This window comes from Echinops telfairi, unplaced genomic scaffold, assembly GCF_000313985.2.
Source record: "Echinops telfairi isolate 266 unplaced genomic scaffold, ASM31398v2 ScPeMD7_7400;HRSCAF=8409, whole genome shotgun sequence".
Classification (NCBI taxonomy): Eukaryota; Metazoa; Chordata; class Mammalia; order Afrosoricida; family Tenrecidae; genus Echinops; species Echinops telfairi.
The window spans coordinates 58390059-58406642 of record NW_022111300.1 but is presented as its reverse complement, the minus strand read 5'-3'; the positions used below and the strand labels follow the sequence as shown (position 1 = coordinate 58406642).

Genomic DNA, 16584 nt, shown 5'->3' with positions numbered 1-16584 from the left:
TCCAGATCCACTCCCACTGAGCCCGTTCCTCCTCAGAGGGACCCTGTAGGATCGAGGAGAATTGCCCACACAGGGTTTCTAAGGCTGTAATCATTACAGAAGCCCCATCTTCTCCCATGGCATGGCGGATGGGTTCAAACTGATGACATTTGTTAGCAGCTGAGTGCTTAATCACTGACCCACTGCCATCCAGTGGGTTGTGTTTGTACAGAGTGAGCTGCATCCCCTGGGTTTTCAAAGTTCAGACACTTCAGGAAAGAGCCCAGTGATCTTGAGTTAAGGGCTGGGGAAGGGCTCGTCTGCTCCAGAGAGAAAGAGGAGGCTGTCTGCTCTCTTAGAGATGTTGTGTTAGGCTGGGTTGACCGGAGAAAAATCCAGAGACACTCATATAAGTGTAAGAGAGAGCTTTATATCAAAAGAAATCATCCCAGCCCAGTCCAACTCAAGTCCAGAAGTCCGATACTGGTCCATAACAAGTCCCTGCTCAGACTCAGGCAGCCACATGCAATGATGCAGAGTGCAGGGGGATCCCAGGTCAGTGGGTGCGGAGTCCTGAGGATCCAATGGTGGTGGCCGCATCACAGGCCACCACGGGGCTCTCACAGGTCTCGGCGTGGCTCGCCAAGAGGAAGGTGAAGGCAGAGAGGCAGGTAGGTTCCCAGGACCCTCCTTATGAGAATGCCACGCCCACCACCTGACTGACAGACTCCACCCCTACACTGATAGCTTCAAACTGATGCAAAATTATGTAACTACCACAGATTTAGTCTCAGAAGCCTGAGGGCGCAGTTCCCTCGCCTTGGGAAAAGTCTCTTTGCAGCAGGAAGTTCCTTGAAGGCAGGCCCATCGGGTCTTTCTGGGCCTGGGATGCGGTGCAGTGAGACCGGTGGAGCCAAACGCAAGAGAACTGCCCACTATTCCCAACTTCCAGCTCACTGATGCCGCCTGGTGCACGTGGGGGGCGTTGTTGACATGCCCGGGCATATCTGCTGGGCACTGCCATCTGGCAGCAGATGGGGGTGGCAGGGGTGGGTTAGGATCTTTCACTCTGCCTGATTTTTTGTGAGTGAACAGAGGGAATGGTTGAGGAGCAAGGGCTTTCCGATTCCAGGTGGCAGGCTGCAGCACAGTGTCAGCACTTACGGAGAGGGCCACAGCATCACACTGGGTCCCCGTGTCACCTAGGGACCACCGCAGCCCTGCACGGGTAAGCAGTATGCCACCCTCAGGGCCAGGAAATCGAGGCTCCAGGACTAGCAGGCCCGAACCAGGACCCAGGACTCAGAGCAGGTCCCCATGAGGTTGGCACCCCCTTTCCTGGCCCTCACTCATGTTCTTGGGCCTCTTGCCACTGAGGCTTGGGTGCAGCCTCCCCCTCCTCGGGCCACCCTCTGTGACCTTCCTGTTCCTGTTGCCTGCCCCCAGGCTCAATGTGACCTGTCCAGTGGACACCAACGCATGACGTCCCCAAGGGTCAGGGCCAAGCCGAGCTGCCCAGGGTTTCAGTGGCGGATGCGGCAGGAGCAGGTCGCCAGGCCTTTCTTCCGTGATGGCTCAGGGTGGACTCGAGTCTCCAACCTTAACTTTGGGGCTCCCTTTTAGGGAGACAATGGCTGTGCTGAATGAAGAGTTGCCTCACATGAGGAGTGCCTCCCTACTCCCCCCGGGACCCCGGGTCAGCACCAGCACAGGGCTGGACCATCACCAGCAGGCCCGTGTGCTGCCCAGTGTTGCCGACCGGTCCCGAGGTCACTCGTGTTGGCGCTCACGCGTGTTTATGTAGTTCTTCAGCCCGAACGCCAAAGAGGCGTTTGTAGGGTAGGAGCCGGGGTGGGGGGAGTTCACTCCTCCAGGGAAACCCAAACAGCTGCCAAGAACAACGGCATTTTGCCTGCTGTACATCAGCCTTAGAAGACCCAGTCCCCCTGCAGGGAGCAAGGAGGGGCCAGTGGTTTCCAGCCAGATGGACCCAATGTAATGATGACTTTGTCACTTAAAAAACCAATTCCACGCGCTTCTGCAATCTCCTACCAATCAGGTGTAACCACTATCTACATGTCAACTCCAGTCTAGGAACAATTACTGCATGAGTGCCTTGTAGTTTCTTGTACTGATTCCTGGACTGTCTCTCCCTGGCTCTCCAGCTCAGAATCCTGTGGTCTTTCGATGCCCACTTTGTGAATTGTTTGGCCTCTCCATTACAATACGGTGGATCCAGTTCAGCCAGACCCTGTGGTTCAGTTTCTGCTACAGAGAGCATTAGCTATCTGTACCTCAAAGGCTCCTGGGAGTCGCCCCTCCCCCCAGCTGAATAATCAATCCACGGAAACACACAGATGCACAGGCCCTTGAAGAGGGCTTCCCCCCTTCCTCCCCAAGACCCCTGCTTTGGAACCACGGCTCCCTGCGCCCCCCAGGGTGGCAGTACCTCCACGGTGAAGTAGCTGTTGCCCCGGGTGCCGTAGGTGAGTGCTGGCTTCCTCCTGCTCAGCCACAGGTTGTCAGAGATGACAATGTAGTCCACGCTGGAGAAGAAGCGGTCCTTCTCCCTTCGCAGGGCGGCCTCGAGCGCAATGGAGCCGGCTTCCTCCATGCCTTCGAGGAAGAACTTCACGTTCACGGGAAGGTCCTGGGAGGGACGGCAGGCCGAGCTTTCATCAGCCCGCTGCCCACACCTGCCCAGCCACCTGCTAACGAGGGCCGCCTGGGTGTGGGGAGCATGCTGCTTCCCCCAGGAGGGAGGCAGAGAGATCAAGGAGCAGGGGGCAGGGGAGTTGTTGGGGGGCGGGCAGTTGACTAGTTGCCTCGACAGTGAAATGCACAGTTGACGAAATGTAACCCCCCACCCACAGTGCAACAGGTGAGAACAAACAAAGTGGCCGCAGTTTTCATTTCACAGGGTGGGGAGGGTGTTAGCTGCTGGTGCACACACAGGTCACCAGGCCTTTCCTCCTAGTCTGGCTCCCTCTGGAAGTTTCCCAGAAGTCTGTGCAGCCTCTGAGCCACACACAAGTGTCCGGACAGGTGGCTAGTGGTTGTGCAGCAAGCACGTAGGTCAAGGACTGAACTGGGTATCCCATAGGAAAGGGAAGCCTTCCGTCACCGCACCACCGAGGTCTTTAACCCACTAACACGGGGTCTGGCAAGGCGGTTCCGACCCATAGCAACCCTGCAGGGCAGCGTCCGAGGCTGTAACTCTTTATGGGAGCTGACTGCCATTGCTTTCTCCCGGAGAGCAACGGGGCATTCAAACCGCCGACCAGAACCACAGTGCCACCAAGGTGCCTGCAGTGGACACCAGTACCATCGAGGGGATGCCATGCCTCCAGTAGCTGTGTGCCCAGCAGCGGGGCTCTGTCTCTGGTTGCAAAGAGGGGTTCCGAGGTCGCCCCAGTGTGTAAGAGCAGACTTCAGAACAGGTGTGGGGGAGGTCCATGCGCTGCCCTTCCCTTTCTCCTTGAACTTTGGTACACACACACACACCACATCACACCTATTCTCAGGCGGTATTTGAGAGCTCTGACCAATATTGCTTGACTGAATCTTCCCCACGAGGCTGCCAGGTAAACACTGTGAGCCCTCAGTCACAGAGGAGCAAGGGGAAACTCAAAGAGCCTGCCTCTCCAATCTTCTTAGGTTCCCTTTGAGATTATGTAACTTTGGGGTTTAAAATGAAAAAAGGAAAAGAAAAGTTGATTTTGGCTTTTATACTCAGTTAACATAGGAACTTACTTATAAAGATTCCTTTCCTCCTCTGTGAGAAAGAGAACGAGGGCAGGGAGAGAGAGAGAGAGGAATGGAGTGAGAGAGGGCAGAGGTGTGGGCGGGGTGGGGGCAGAGCCACCCGGCCCTGTGAAATGGTCAGGGTTTAGTTCATGCTCAGGAAGATGACCTCTCTGCAGGGGTTGCCAGGGCCCAGCCAGACTGCGTGCCAGCGTTTGACGCGCATTCTAATTGCAAAAACAGAGCAGCTGGGTCCAGAATCATTAAATCTTCCATCCTCAGCTTGCGCGTCTCTGATGATAAGCCTGTCTCGAATTTCCAGGACAGCAGACAGGGCCCCCGGGCTGCCTGCTGGCCAACACCACCTTCTCCCGCGGCCAGGACTGTTGGGGCTGTGGCAGATATAATTTCCCTCTTGTCTAAAAGGTCTTTGCTGTCCAGGTCTTTGTTGGGGGCCATCTGGGCTCCTAGCAGGGCCTCTTTAAGTGGGTTCCTCAACTGTCCAAGCCTCACTCTCCTGATCTGTAGAATGGGCATAACTGGAATCAAGCAAACCCTAAACCTGTTGCCAATGGAGCCTGTCCCCACCGACAGTGTCTTATCGAGGTTCCCGAGGCTACAATATTCACTGGAGCAGACAGTCTTATCTTTCTCCCAAGACCCGAAGATCTGTGCTTGGCAGCCCCAAACCTCACACAGCGTCCCGGGCTACTGTGCAATGAGAATAAACTGATTGCCACTGAGATGATTCTGATGCACGGTGACCCTGTGCGGGACCGAGAACTGCCCTGTGGGTTTCTGAGGCTGACACTCTTCGTGGGGGAAGTTCCACTTGTCTCCTGTAGACCGGCTGGTGGCTCGAACTGCTGACCTTGTGGCTAACAGCCCGATGCGTGACCAACTGTGCCCCCAGCACTCCTGTTCATTGTCACCCGGAATGCACCCCTCAAATGAGTCAAGGTCACACGCAGCTTAAAACTTGGGGCTCAGTAAGCTACCCGAAATTCTTTATCACAGTCACCACCCCCACCCCCTCCCTGCAGCACAGCTGGAGACCCACCTGCTCAAGAGCTACAAATGCGCTAACAGCGTTGATCCAAGCCAGAACAGGGCCTTTGTTGTCCGTAGCTCCGCGTCCGTAAAGTTTCCCTTTACAAATAGGAAGAGTTTTCAGAAGGGCACCAGGCTGAGGGTGTTAAATCAATGGCCACAGCGCCGTTTCGGGGATGACTGCTTCAGTGGGGTCTGATTTTTCCCAGGCACCAGCCTGGCCTAGGTGGTCTCACTTCTCACATGTAAAGGTGGCTGCCATCAGCTAGCAAGTCACCTGAAACAGGCTCTCAAGGTAACTAGCTAGCTCATGCAGGTTCGTGGGGCCATCTGGTGGGCGCAGCAAGTCCCTCCAGGGCACCTCCAGCAACCTTTCTCTTCCCTCCTTGCCCTGACAAAACTCAAAGGACCCCCAGTGTTCTCGGGAAGGAAACCTGAGGACCTCCAGGCATGGCTTCTCACACCCGCAGCCCTGCCTGGGGAGTCAGTTCACCCAGGGACGCCCACGGGCCGATGCCCTTCACCTGTGAATCAAGCTCATTGACCAGGGGAGCTGCCCAAGGCTGGAGCCAGGATTACAGCCCCTCATCCACCCGACAGAGAGGTGTGACCCCTTTTCCGGAGAAGCACAGCCTGGCCGTGGCCCCTCACTGACCGTCCACCTCTGTTAGTGTGTATGGCTCTGTCAGCCACCCATCCTCCTTGGCAGCGGGCTGGACATCCAAGTGGCCGTAAAAGCACACGGTGGGCTTCTGGGGGTCATTCCCCAGCTCGGCCAGGATGATGGGAGGAATCGGGAGGCTCTGACCATCAGGAAGCTGCGGGAGGAGAAGGGGGCATGTGAGGAGACGTCCAGGCCTGGCCTGACCATCCTGCCGCACCTGAGTGAAGAGCACGTGGTTCTCTGGGCCCCCATTTTGCTCACTAGGAGCTGCAGGGCATTTCAAACGTATTGCCGCCCTCCCCCAGTGGCCCGTGGACAAAGGGAACTGGGCAATCTTGTCCACGAGAACGTGACTCTCAGGGGGAGCCAGGTCAGATGGCTTGGGGACCCCTTCACCTGGGCAGGGGACGTCAACCTAGGGTTTCAGACCTTCACAGGGAGGCTCTGAGCAAGGCACCTTTGAGATGTATTTACATGTAAGGAAAGGGGCGCTTGGGACAGGCCTGCCCCCTGAAGTGCAGAGGGAGGGGTGCAGATTAGGCGGGACTTGCCACCTTCCTAGGCTCCTGACAACATCCCAGAGATCTCCCTGACCAGAGACGGCTCCCACAGCCACCTGGAGTGCAGGAGAGCCCTCGTCCTTAGTCCTTATCCTGAATACAGCGTCCTTGTTGATTAAAGGCCCAGGGCATTCCCACTGAGGCCCAGCCCCGAGGGGCCACCCCTCTGGGCAAGGTGCTCCCCCCAACCCTCACCCCCAGCAGCAGTGACCTGCTGAGTACCCATGTCCACAGTGTCCACGCTGGCTCCCAGGCGCCGGAGCTTGTCTGCTGCCATGTCCATCATCCTGCAGATTTCCTGTCGGAGCCGGGGCACCGGCTGGACAGAGTCACTCTCCACGGCCACCCAGTCCCTCAGCGTCTGCAGGAGAGCCAGCCGGGTGGGGAGGGGGGGGGCACTGAGCAGGGCAGGCGTGAGCACGCAGAGTGCAGGTTGGGGGGACACCAGGCATTTGGCATAGGGAGCACCTGCAGGGTGGGGTCCACACTTCTGCTTTTCTCCCTGCCTGTGTCCAGCCTGCCCCCCCCCACCCCCCATGGGTATGCAGACAGAGGCTTCCCCAGGAGACAACAGCGGTGCAGCCGCTCTGAGGGCGGACCACGCCAGGCTGCAGAGGAGAGCTGTTCCACAGGACTCTCAAGGTCATGACCTTGAGGACAGGGGTCACCAGGCCTCTAGGCACGTTCAAAGGACCAGCCTTGGAGACCGTTTGCACCTCCCTGGCCTCCAGAATCAAGCATGTAGATGTAGGGGTGTGTGTACGCAAACGTATACTTTGTCTCTCTCTCTCTCTCTCCCTCTGCGAATGAAGGACAGAGCAGAGGACGTGGAAGAGGGGGAGGTCAAGGGCAGGGGCACCTGTTGCCTGAAGCAGCAGGTGCTGGCCCTGCCCTGGCATGTGGAACCCCTGGTTCTCCTGCTCTGTGGCACTCGGCAGGCCAAGTGCCAGGCAGTCTCATGGGGGTAGAGGTGGGGCTGGCTCTAGGGCAGCGGTTCTCAACCTGTGGGCCGTGACCCCTTTGGGGGTTCAACAACAGGGGTCACCTGATTCATAACAATAGCAAAATTACAGTGATGAAGTAGCAACGAAAATAAATTTATGATTGGGAGGTCACCAAAACATGAGGAGCTGTATTAAAGGGTCGTGCCTTAGGAAGGCTGAGAGCCACTGCTCTAGGGGGAAGGTGCCCTTGAGCCAGGAGGGGACCCTCTGGTAGTCCTGGCCAGCGTGAGCTCAGTGAGGTGGATGGTCAGCCCTGGACCTCTGTCCTCCTTTACAGGAGTGATGGCTAATAGGCCAGCTCACAGAACCCCACCCACACTCCATCAGAGTGCATCCTCGAGAAAGACTGAGCTGTCAGGCGCCCGCAGCCTTGGCTTGCTCCCCACCTGCACGAATTCTTCCTGGTGCGCCTCAATGTACCGGGCCACCTGGTCCAGCAGGTCCAAGCGCGACTCGGGCGATGAGAACATGCCTCCCTCCAGCAGCAGCAGCAGGGCGAAGGCAGAGGCCGCCTGTGGGTGGGTGGGGTCAGAGGTCAGCCCTCACCAGTGGCTCCCACTCACCCTGGGGCCACTTCTTCCCCTGACACCTCATGTTTAAAGTCACAGCGCCTGTTTAGCAAAGGACAAGTACGTCTTCAAACGACGTTGCTGGTGGGTTCCCCCCAGGCCAGCTTTGCTGGCAGCCTGCTCCCACCGTGGCAGGGCTCTTCGGGCATGCTCCACTCCAGGGGCGGGTCTGGGAGAGGCGTCAGGTCCAGGACCTCTGTGCTGGGACCCCTGTATGAGCAGAAAACCCAGAAGGAGAGCCCGCAGCACTGCCCTGTGGTGCCCTGAGCGGAAAAGGAAGGGAAGCCAGAGGCTGGGGCAACCACAGTGAGGGGAGGGCAGGGAGTGTGTGTTCCCGGGAGGCTTGGAAAGGTGTCGTCGGTGGCAAAAAGGCTCATGGTCTGAGACGTGAACCACAGCTAACTCACAATGAAAAGTTAGACTACATGAATAAAGGGCGCGGGAAGGAGGCTGCGCAGATGGTGCCTGGATGAACCACCCGAGTGAGCGCTGACAGTCCGTCCCATCTGTGGGCCCCACACCCCAGCTTTCTTCTCTGCCCAGTCAGTTCCCATCTCTCAGGGGTCCCACCCTCCCCCGCTCATGGGGACCAGCGCAGGGATTCTCTCCTATCCCTCCTTCCTTCTACCACCCTTCTCTGCACCCTTCCCCCAAGCATGGGTGCCCCTGGGCCTGCCCGGGCTCTGCTCTCTTGCTGGGCTCCAGCTGGAAGCCCAGGTGTAAAGGGTCCAGCAATCCTGGGGCAGGCTGTGCAGGAGCTCCCCCTGGTGGCTGCAGCTGTGGGAGTGGAGGTCACTGGCCAAGACTCTCAAGTCCACCTGTTCCCCTGGACACTGAGCTCCTCCCCAGCCAACGCTCCCCTCCACATGGGCCCAGAGGACAGGCTGGGAAGAGGGGCCTGCGAGGAGAGAGGGAGAGCCTCTGGAGGGGCGGGAAGGGGGCTTGGGGTTGTGGCCTCTGGGTGTGAGTCACACTAGGGGTAAGAGAGCCTGGGTTTTTGTCTCAGGGACACTCTTTCCAGCCCTTGGCAGTGCGAGGCCCAAACCCCTGCCCCTCATAGTTTTGAATGTCGAAGCTATTGGGTATAACAATTATGGGTTTTTGCTATGTATGATTTTAAAAAAACTTTTTACCATGATAAAATATAGTACATCTCACTAGCATGAATTACATCGACGTGCTATGTGGCCATCAACAACACCCGCCACCACGGAGCTGGTTCTGACGCATGATGACCCTGTAGCCCTGCCCTTCGGGGATTCTGTGACGTTCTGTCTTTATGGGAGCAGAGAACCTCACCTTTCTCCCCAAAGTCGGCCAGTGGGTTCAAACTGCTGACCTTGAGGTTCAGCACCACCACCAGGGCTCCTGCTTCCAAAACGTCTTCATCGCCTCAACGGAAGCTCAGTGCCCATGACACAATAGCTCCCCCAACTCCCTGTTTTGTTTTCTGAAAGCCAAACCAAGTCAAACCACTGTCATCGAGCTGAGTCCAACCCCTCCCTGTCCATCCTGTGGAGAGTTCCCGAGGCTGCAAATCGTGATGGGAAGATACAGCCTCCCCTTTCCTCCGCTTGTTTCCCCCAGGAGTGGTTGAAAAGGAGTCCAGGTCATTTAGTGGGTTAAGTGTTGGGGAGCCCTGGTGGCATAAGCTTAAGTGTTGGACTGTGATCCGAATGGTGGACAGTTCGAAACCACCAGCGGCTCCTTGGGAGGGCTCCTTGGGAGAAAGACTGGGCTTTCTACTCCCATAGACAGTCCTGTCTTGAAAACCAGCAAGGGAGTCATTGCTATGAGTCGGCATTGACTTGATAGCAGTGAGTTAGGTTTTTAAGGTCTAACTGCAAGGTTATTGGTTCAAACCCACCAGTGGCTCCTGGGGAGAACGGTGAAACTGTCTGCTCCCATAACGACTGGCAGTCTTGGAACCTCTCAGACAGCGGTTCTCAACCTGTGGGTCACAACTGAGTATTTGTTCTCAGTCCTGTGCTCTGAAATCAACTCCTCGGCAGCGGGTTTGGTTTTGGTTGAGGTTTAAGTTCTGAGCAGAAGACAGTCCACCTCGTCATGAGGGGCACTGTCCAGGAGGTGGTGCTAGCGAGCCTCCGGCGCTCCAGCCTCAGGCATCACAGGATTCATTTCTAGGAGTGAATGCCCTCCAGTCCAGCTCCGGGACAGATTCTGCAAAACCAGCAGAAGCTACTCGTATATACAGTGGGCTGGCTCCCAGTAGGTCCTCTGCCGCCCAGCAGGCTCTGCTCTGACACCAGCCCTCCTGAGGGAGCATGTGTGTGTGTCTTTGTTTTCACGTTGCCCGGGGAAAGGGGAGTGAGAGTCGCAGCCCCCCTGAAGGACGGTCCTGTGAGGAGGAGGGGCCAGGAGCCCAGGTCCCCTGTGCCACAGATCTCTGAGACAGGCCTGAGGGCTGGTCTGGACAGGAGTCCAGTGGGGCGCGGCCCTTGCCCGTCTCAGCCTTGCTGTCCATGCCGGGACCTGCCTTTACGCAGGAGCCCTGCCCTGTACAGGCCCCTGCTCTGGGTCGCTGTGTGTGGAGCTGTCACTCTTCCTTCACACGCGTGTGTTACAGTTACTTGCACGCTCACAAGGGGGCCTGACGGGGCAGTGATCACAGTGCTCAGCTGCCGACCGACAGATCGGTGGTTCAAGCCCTCTGGTCTCTGGGAGGAAGAGATGTGGTCTTCGGTTGCTGTAAGACTGCTGGCTTTGGACAGCTTTGGGGCCCGCAAGCGGGCAGTTTGTGTTTGTTGGCCCTCAGGCCACCCGGCAGGCACCCCATCACATCAAATGTCCCCAGCACAGCCCCAACACCCTGGCCTGGAAGATGGGATGGTGTCGTCAGAAGCCCCACGGGGGCACTGCTGGTCTTGGAGGGTCTTCTGGGCTGGGGTGGGGGGGCAGTTTGGTCACTGGATGCAGACCGGGGGCAGTGCCCTGTGCTGCCTGCCTGGTCTCAGCTCTGCCAGGGAAGACTCGACTCCTGGCAGGTCCTCCACCCAGTCAGGGTGCACTGGTCGCCTCAACCCCGCAGCAGCCCTCTCCAGCTTCTTTCAGGCGATGGAAAGTTCCCTGCTCTCTCCCCCAGCTCCCCACCTCCCTGACGTGGACAGGACATCTCCCTGTGAGAAACCCCTGCTGGTCTCACGGGCACCCTGAGACACCCAGAAGACACAGAAGGTGGGAGCCTGGCAGGGCCTGGCCACTACTCACCGGAGCTCGGCAGGTTCAGGGGGTGGCAGACTGGTATCTACTGGCTGCTCTGTTTATAAAGGCTCCATTATCTTGGTCTACCTCACAGAGACCAGCTTAAACAGAGAGAAACAGGCTTTTCTGCTTCTGCTCAACCCCCGGAGGCAGGGCCCTGAGCCAGAGCACTGCTATAGATGGACAGATAGGACTAGATGGGTGGGCGGGCCAACTCAGGCAGCCGGCTGGTGAAGGCGTGGCTGCCTGTAGAGAGAGGGGACAAACTCCAGCACCCAAGGAGCAAGGAGGTGCACTGGTGACCCCGACTGCGAGCAGAGCAGGGCAGGCGGGGTCAAAGAGCCAGGGCTGGGGGAGGGATGGGACAGGCATCCCGGGCCAAGTCCCCGCTCTCCGTCTGAACTGCCTGCCGGCCACAGAAGAGAAGGCAACGACCTGACTTCAGGTGGCCTAGTTCACATAGACTGACCAGCCCTCGGGTGGTCAGGCAGGGCACGACACAGCGCAGGCTCTGCACAGCTCACCCCACTGGGGCAGACAGCCGGTGTACCTAGGTGGCACAGGTCCAGGTGCCTGCCGCCCAGCTCCGTGCAGTGTCCTTGGTCAGAGGACAGGCCCTCCTCATGGGAGAAGACAGTGAGCCTTGTCAGCATGTGACCCTGGGTGGTGGCAAAAGAACAATGCCATCCCAGAAAGGCCGCCGGCCACTTGGGATGGCCAGGAAGCGAGCCTTCTGCAAGCATCAGCAAGAGACGGCCCGGCTTTGCACTGCTTCCGCAACCCTGGTCACTGGGGGCTGACCAGCAGCTGACACAGGCCACCGACAGGCAAAGGCTGAATGGAGACGCCAGTCCTGGGCTTCCTCTCACGGGAAGGCCGTCCAGGGTCAGACACAGTGAGAGGCACTGTGTGCACGGGGCATTGTCAATGGTGATGCAGGGCTGTGAGCTCTTGGGGGCGGGCTGGGACAAGGCGCGGCCTTCACTGTCAATGGCACTGAGCCTCTGGTCCCGAAATGCCGGTGCCAGGCCGTTGACAGACCCTCCCGACCACCCACAGTGGGCACCAGACATGGGCGCTTCCAGGAGGACAACCCAGGAGACACAGCTTTTAAAATTTTCAATCACTATATTCCATTCTTCGTTGATTTACCTAATAGTTACTTACTGGACCACTTTGTCTTCCTATGCCTGCATCTCTCAAAATCAAGAACGCTCACTGCCGACCAGTTTGATTACACTGCACAGCGACCCTACAGGCTTGGGAGAACTGCCCCGTGGGGTTGTGAGACTGTGACTCTTTACAGGAGTAGAAAGCCTCGTCTTTCTCCTGCAGATCAGCTGGTGGTTTCAAACTGCTGACCTTGCAGCCAGCAGCCCTATGCCACCAGGGCTCCTAAGTGCCTAGAAATAAGACGCTCTGTTGGGTAAATGGCACTGTGGGGTCACAGGGCCTGGAAGAGTTGGCCTGGGGACACAGTTAGGAGCCCTGGACATAGTGCGTTAGACACTGGGATGCTAACCACAAGGTCAGCAGTTCAAAATCGCCATCCAATCCATGGGAGAAAGACAGAGTTTTCTGCTCCCATAAAGACATACAGCCTCCACGGAAAAAAAGAAAAAGGAAAGAAGAAGAAAGTTTTATATATATATACATATATATATAAAGATGTTTCAATGCAGGATGGATAACCCTTCAGAAACAGTAATGGGAGTAATGATTCCCTGAGGCTATGGGAGCGTGGGGGAGGAAGGGAAGGGGGAGCTGATAGCAAGGATGACTATATAACCCCACTCAAGGGGAGCGGATAACAGAACTGTAGGTGATTGGATATATTGGATGGGGTAAGATATAGCTAAAAATATATGTATATATTTATATAATAATAATAATAATAACAGTAGGGTTGCGGGAGGAGGGGGGAGGGGATGAAGGGGAGCTGCTATCAAAGAGTCCAGAAGAATGTTTTGAAACTGATTACAGTAGCAATTGTACAACTCTGCTTGATCTATTAGAGTGATGGAATGTATGCTATCTGTAAGAGCTCCCAATAAAATGATTAAAAGGAAACGTGTAGCCTCAGAAACCCACAGGGGCAGTTCTACTCTGTCCTATGGGACCCCTATGGGGCAGCGTCCACTGGATGGAAGTGAGTTTTGTTTGTCTCAGAGACAAAGTGCTCAAGCGCTTGGCTGCTAACTGAACCCACTAGCTCTCCCACTGGAGACAACTACGGCAGCAGCTTCCTGCCGTAAAAACCGAGAGGTGCCATTCTTACCCTGTTTTATTAGGTCACCATGAGTTTCAATCAACCCCAGGGCAGTATATTTTTAAATGCCGAAAACACCACCTGCCATCGAATGAGACCCCACCTATAAGGATGTGTGGTGGAGGCCCCAGACCTCCTCTTCTAACTTCTCAAAACTCACTGCCATTGAGCCGATGCCAACTCACGGTGACCCTAAATAACAGGGTGGAACTGCCCTGGGGGCAGTTCTTCTTATAGAACTCCCCATGGAGTTCTATAAGTCTTTCTCTCGAGAACTGACTGGTGGCTTCAAACCGCTGACCTTGCAGTCAGCAGCCTGACACACCACCACACCACCACTGGGGCTCCTTCTAACTTCACAAAACCAAAAACTGAACCCAAATCACTGCCATCAAGTCAATGCTGACCCGTATTGATCCCACAGCACAGGGTAGAACTGCCCCTGTGAGTTTCTGAGACTGTAACTCTATGTAACTCTTCGAATATAGAAAGTCCCATCTTCCTCCCTGGGGTGGGGGGGTCTCGTGGTTTCCAACTTCACAAAGCGAGAGGGACATCAAGGGCAAACAACAGCTGGAGGATGATTGCATGAGGCAGAGGTCAGACATGCCTCCACCTTTAGACCTTCTTATCAATTCTGATAGCAACTATTCAGTGATTTTTTTTCCCATGGTCACACGAAAATGACTCTCAGACATGCCATTTTTACAGATTTCTGGATGGACTTCGAAGTCCTGCTCTCCAATCCAATCATTCTCTCTTTGACAGTGCCTAGTCTAGGAGTTAGGAGCCCTGATGGAAGAGTGTACTAGGCTGCTGAGCACGGGGTTAGCAGTTCAAAACCACCTGTCCCTCTTCAGGAGACAGATGAGGCTTTCTACTCCCGTACAGAGTTAGTCCTGGGAACCCACTGGGCAGCTCTACCCTGTCCTATGAGGTCGCTACGAGTCAGAAATGACTCAACGGCAGTGACGGTTTGCTTGTCTGGGTGGCATAGTGGATTGGGTGTTGAGCTGCCTGTCCAAGGTCGGCAGTTTGACACCAGCAGCAGCCCCATGGGGGAAGGATGAGTGCTAGGTTCTGTGGCAGATATGTGGCTTCTAAGTCAACATTGCAAATGCCTGAAGTGGCCTTGTTTGCAGTGGAGAGAACGTTTGAAGAAGGAGCTCAGACTCTTGATCAGAAGCCCCGGCAGGGATTCCCACTTCCTGGAAGGTAAGGTCTACCGGCCAAGTCCAGGATCAGACACCAAACTCGGCCTCACTGTAGCCAGGGCACCGGAAACACTGCCCCAAGGCAGGCTCCCCAGAGGAAGGAGGGTGGCTTTGACATAAGAAGGTGGCCCATCTTGCCTACGAGCCTGCACACTGGCAGAAGGGACAGGCTGTCGTGAGTGAGTTCACTGCAGACCACTGTACTTGAAAAGCTGCACACTCCCAACGTCCTGCATATTCTCAGCATCCGGGAACAGAACCTGGCACACACCAGAAGGTTGGCTTTTTGAGTCTCCTTGGAAGATAGGGGTGGCAATCTAGATCCCCATAACCCCTCAAACCAGCCACTGAAATCCTGTGGAGCCACAGTTCTCCTCTGACAGGCTGGGGCGGCTGGGAGTCACCACCACCTCAAATGCAGCTGGCTTTGGGTTGGGGCAGGCCTGGCACTGAACAAGGTCCACACTACGGCCCGGCTGTCAGCAGGGCCCCTGGACTTGTGTGATTGCCCCTGGTCGAAGTGCAAGGTGCTTAGTTAGGTAACACAGCTGCCCCAGGATCTAGCTCAGGCTCAAGGGTGTTTCTGCCTATGGACCGTGGACTCAGGAAGCCGGGCCTTTATGCTGCTATATGCCAGCCCAGGGACCCCTCCTCCTCCTCAGTCTCTGGGGCTCTGGGCAGGGGCACGGCCTGCTTACCTCTTCCTCTCCTCTCAGTCCGCCCATTCCCTTGAAGTGTTCGGGGGTCCTGCTGCTCCGGGACAACACCCTGAATTCCCTGCCCACAGCGAGCCCTGAAAGCCACCTCTGTTCCCACCAAGGCCACCCCTGCACTGGGGAATGCAGAGGGCTGTCGCAGTGTGAGGAGTGACTGTGCAGGAGGCATTTGGCTGGGGAGGGGGGTGGCAGTTTGAGTGTGTAGGTAGTTAGTTGCTGCCCTTTGGCTGCAGGACCAGGCTGGGCGGGGGCACTCCGGCCCTCACTGCCCCCTTGGCCTGGTCCAGTGCTCCTCAGGACGAGCAAGGATTAACTGCTGCCCAGCTCCGGGGGCCTGGATGACACACAGCTCACTGCTGAGCTGACTGGAGGTGTGAATCTACCCAGACAGACCTCTGAAGAATGATCTGGTGTAGTCCCAACCATCAGCCTCTGAGGACCCTCCGGAGCACAGCCCAGCTCAGACACAGGAGGCAGGAGGCATGGCCCTGAGCCAGAGGGGATGAGGCCACCAATGTGAGTCTGTAGTGCCATCAGACAAAGGTCCCTAATACATCTGTCGTCACACGAGGGTTACTGGTCTGGACAGGCCTATGGGACCTGGGATTTGGGGTCAGATCAACAAGGTTCCACACACAAGGGTCCTCAAGACGGGATAGGGGTCCCCAGAGGGGTCCCCATGGCCCCAGCTAGCCGGGTGGTGTCAGGGGAGCCAGCCCCTAACAAATCATTATAGGCCCGGCAGGCGCAATTGCACAGCGATAATAAGTAAAGATTATACTAAAGTCATAGAGAATAAGAGAGATAGAAGAGTGAAATAAAGGAGTCAGACACATTTCATATTAGCATGCTCACCTCAGCTCCTCTTGGTGGTCCACGTGGAGATGGGAGACAAGAGGGCAGGAGAGAGAGATTTATTGCTAACCAAGGCTTATATATCTTTAGGGGTATGCATGCCCCCTAATTACAGGTAAGGACATATGTCACAGGAGGGGGTTGTACAATAGGCAATACAAGCAATAGGTGGGGGATATACAATGGGCATAAGTTAAGGTGACCAGACGTCCCGCTTTTGGCGGGACAGTCCCAATTTTTAACAATTGTCCTGCGTCATGCGGCCTTTTAAAAAAGTCCCGATTTTTGGAAAGAATGCACGACAAGCTAGGGAACAGCGGGAGAACGGGAAGGGAATATACGGTTTTCAGCTGCCATGTGGATATTTCGCCAGGATATGAGTTTTATATTATTTCTGCTAATTTTATAATGTTAAGCTTTAATAACAAGTAATTGTTGAGAACTGATTATCGAGAACTGCTTATCAAAGTTCGCATTGTTGATCAGTTGTTAGAATTCGACCACCATTGTTTGGACTTAATGAACAATGGAATTTTTTGGCATTGGCAACGACGATGAAAACATTTTGTAACTGCCTCTCAGACGATACACATCATATTGCATGCTAGTGCTATTTAAACAAGTGATGTCAACAAATTAGCTATTCAGATAATTTAGGTAAGTAATTTATTTATTTATTTCATAAATACATAAATTTTCTTGAATTTAGCAGACAGTACTGGAATGATGTGCAAAAAT

The 16584-nt window shown here is 55.7% G+C and overlaps 1 protein-coding gene across 1 annotated transcript in view; it reads right to left on the bottom strand.

Annotated features, from left to right (window-relative positions):
- Positions 1–16584, bottom strand: part of LOC101638029 (beta-Ala-His dipeptidase) — a 44884-nt gene that overhangs the window by 17637 nt on the left and 10663 nt on the right. The window contains exons 2-6 of the mRNA XM_045296139.1: positions 7388–7513; positions 6209–6358; positions 5429–5591; positions 4784–4872; positions 2429–2629 (exon numbers count right to left, since the gene is read on the bottom strand). Of these exons, the coding sequence (XP_045152074.1) occupies positions 2429–2629; positions 4784–4872; positions 5429–5591; positions 6209–6358; positions 7388–7513 (729 nt within the window). The remainder of the gene's footprint in view (positions 1–2428; positions 2630–4783; positions 4873–5428; positions 5592–6208; positions 6359–7387; positions 7514–16584) is intronic.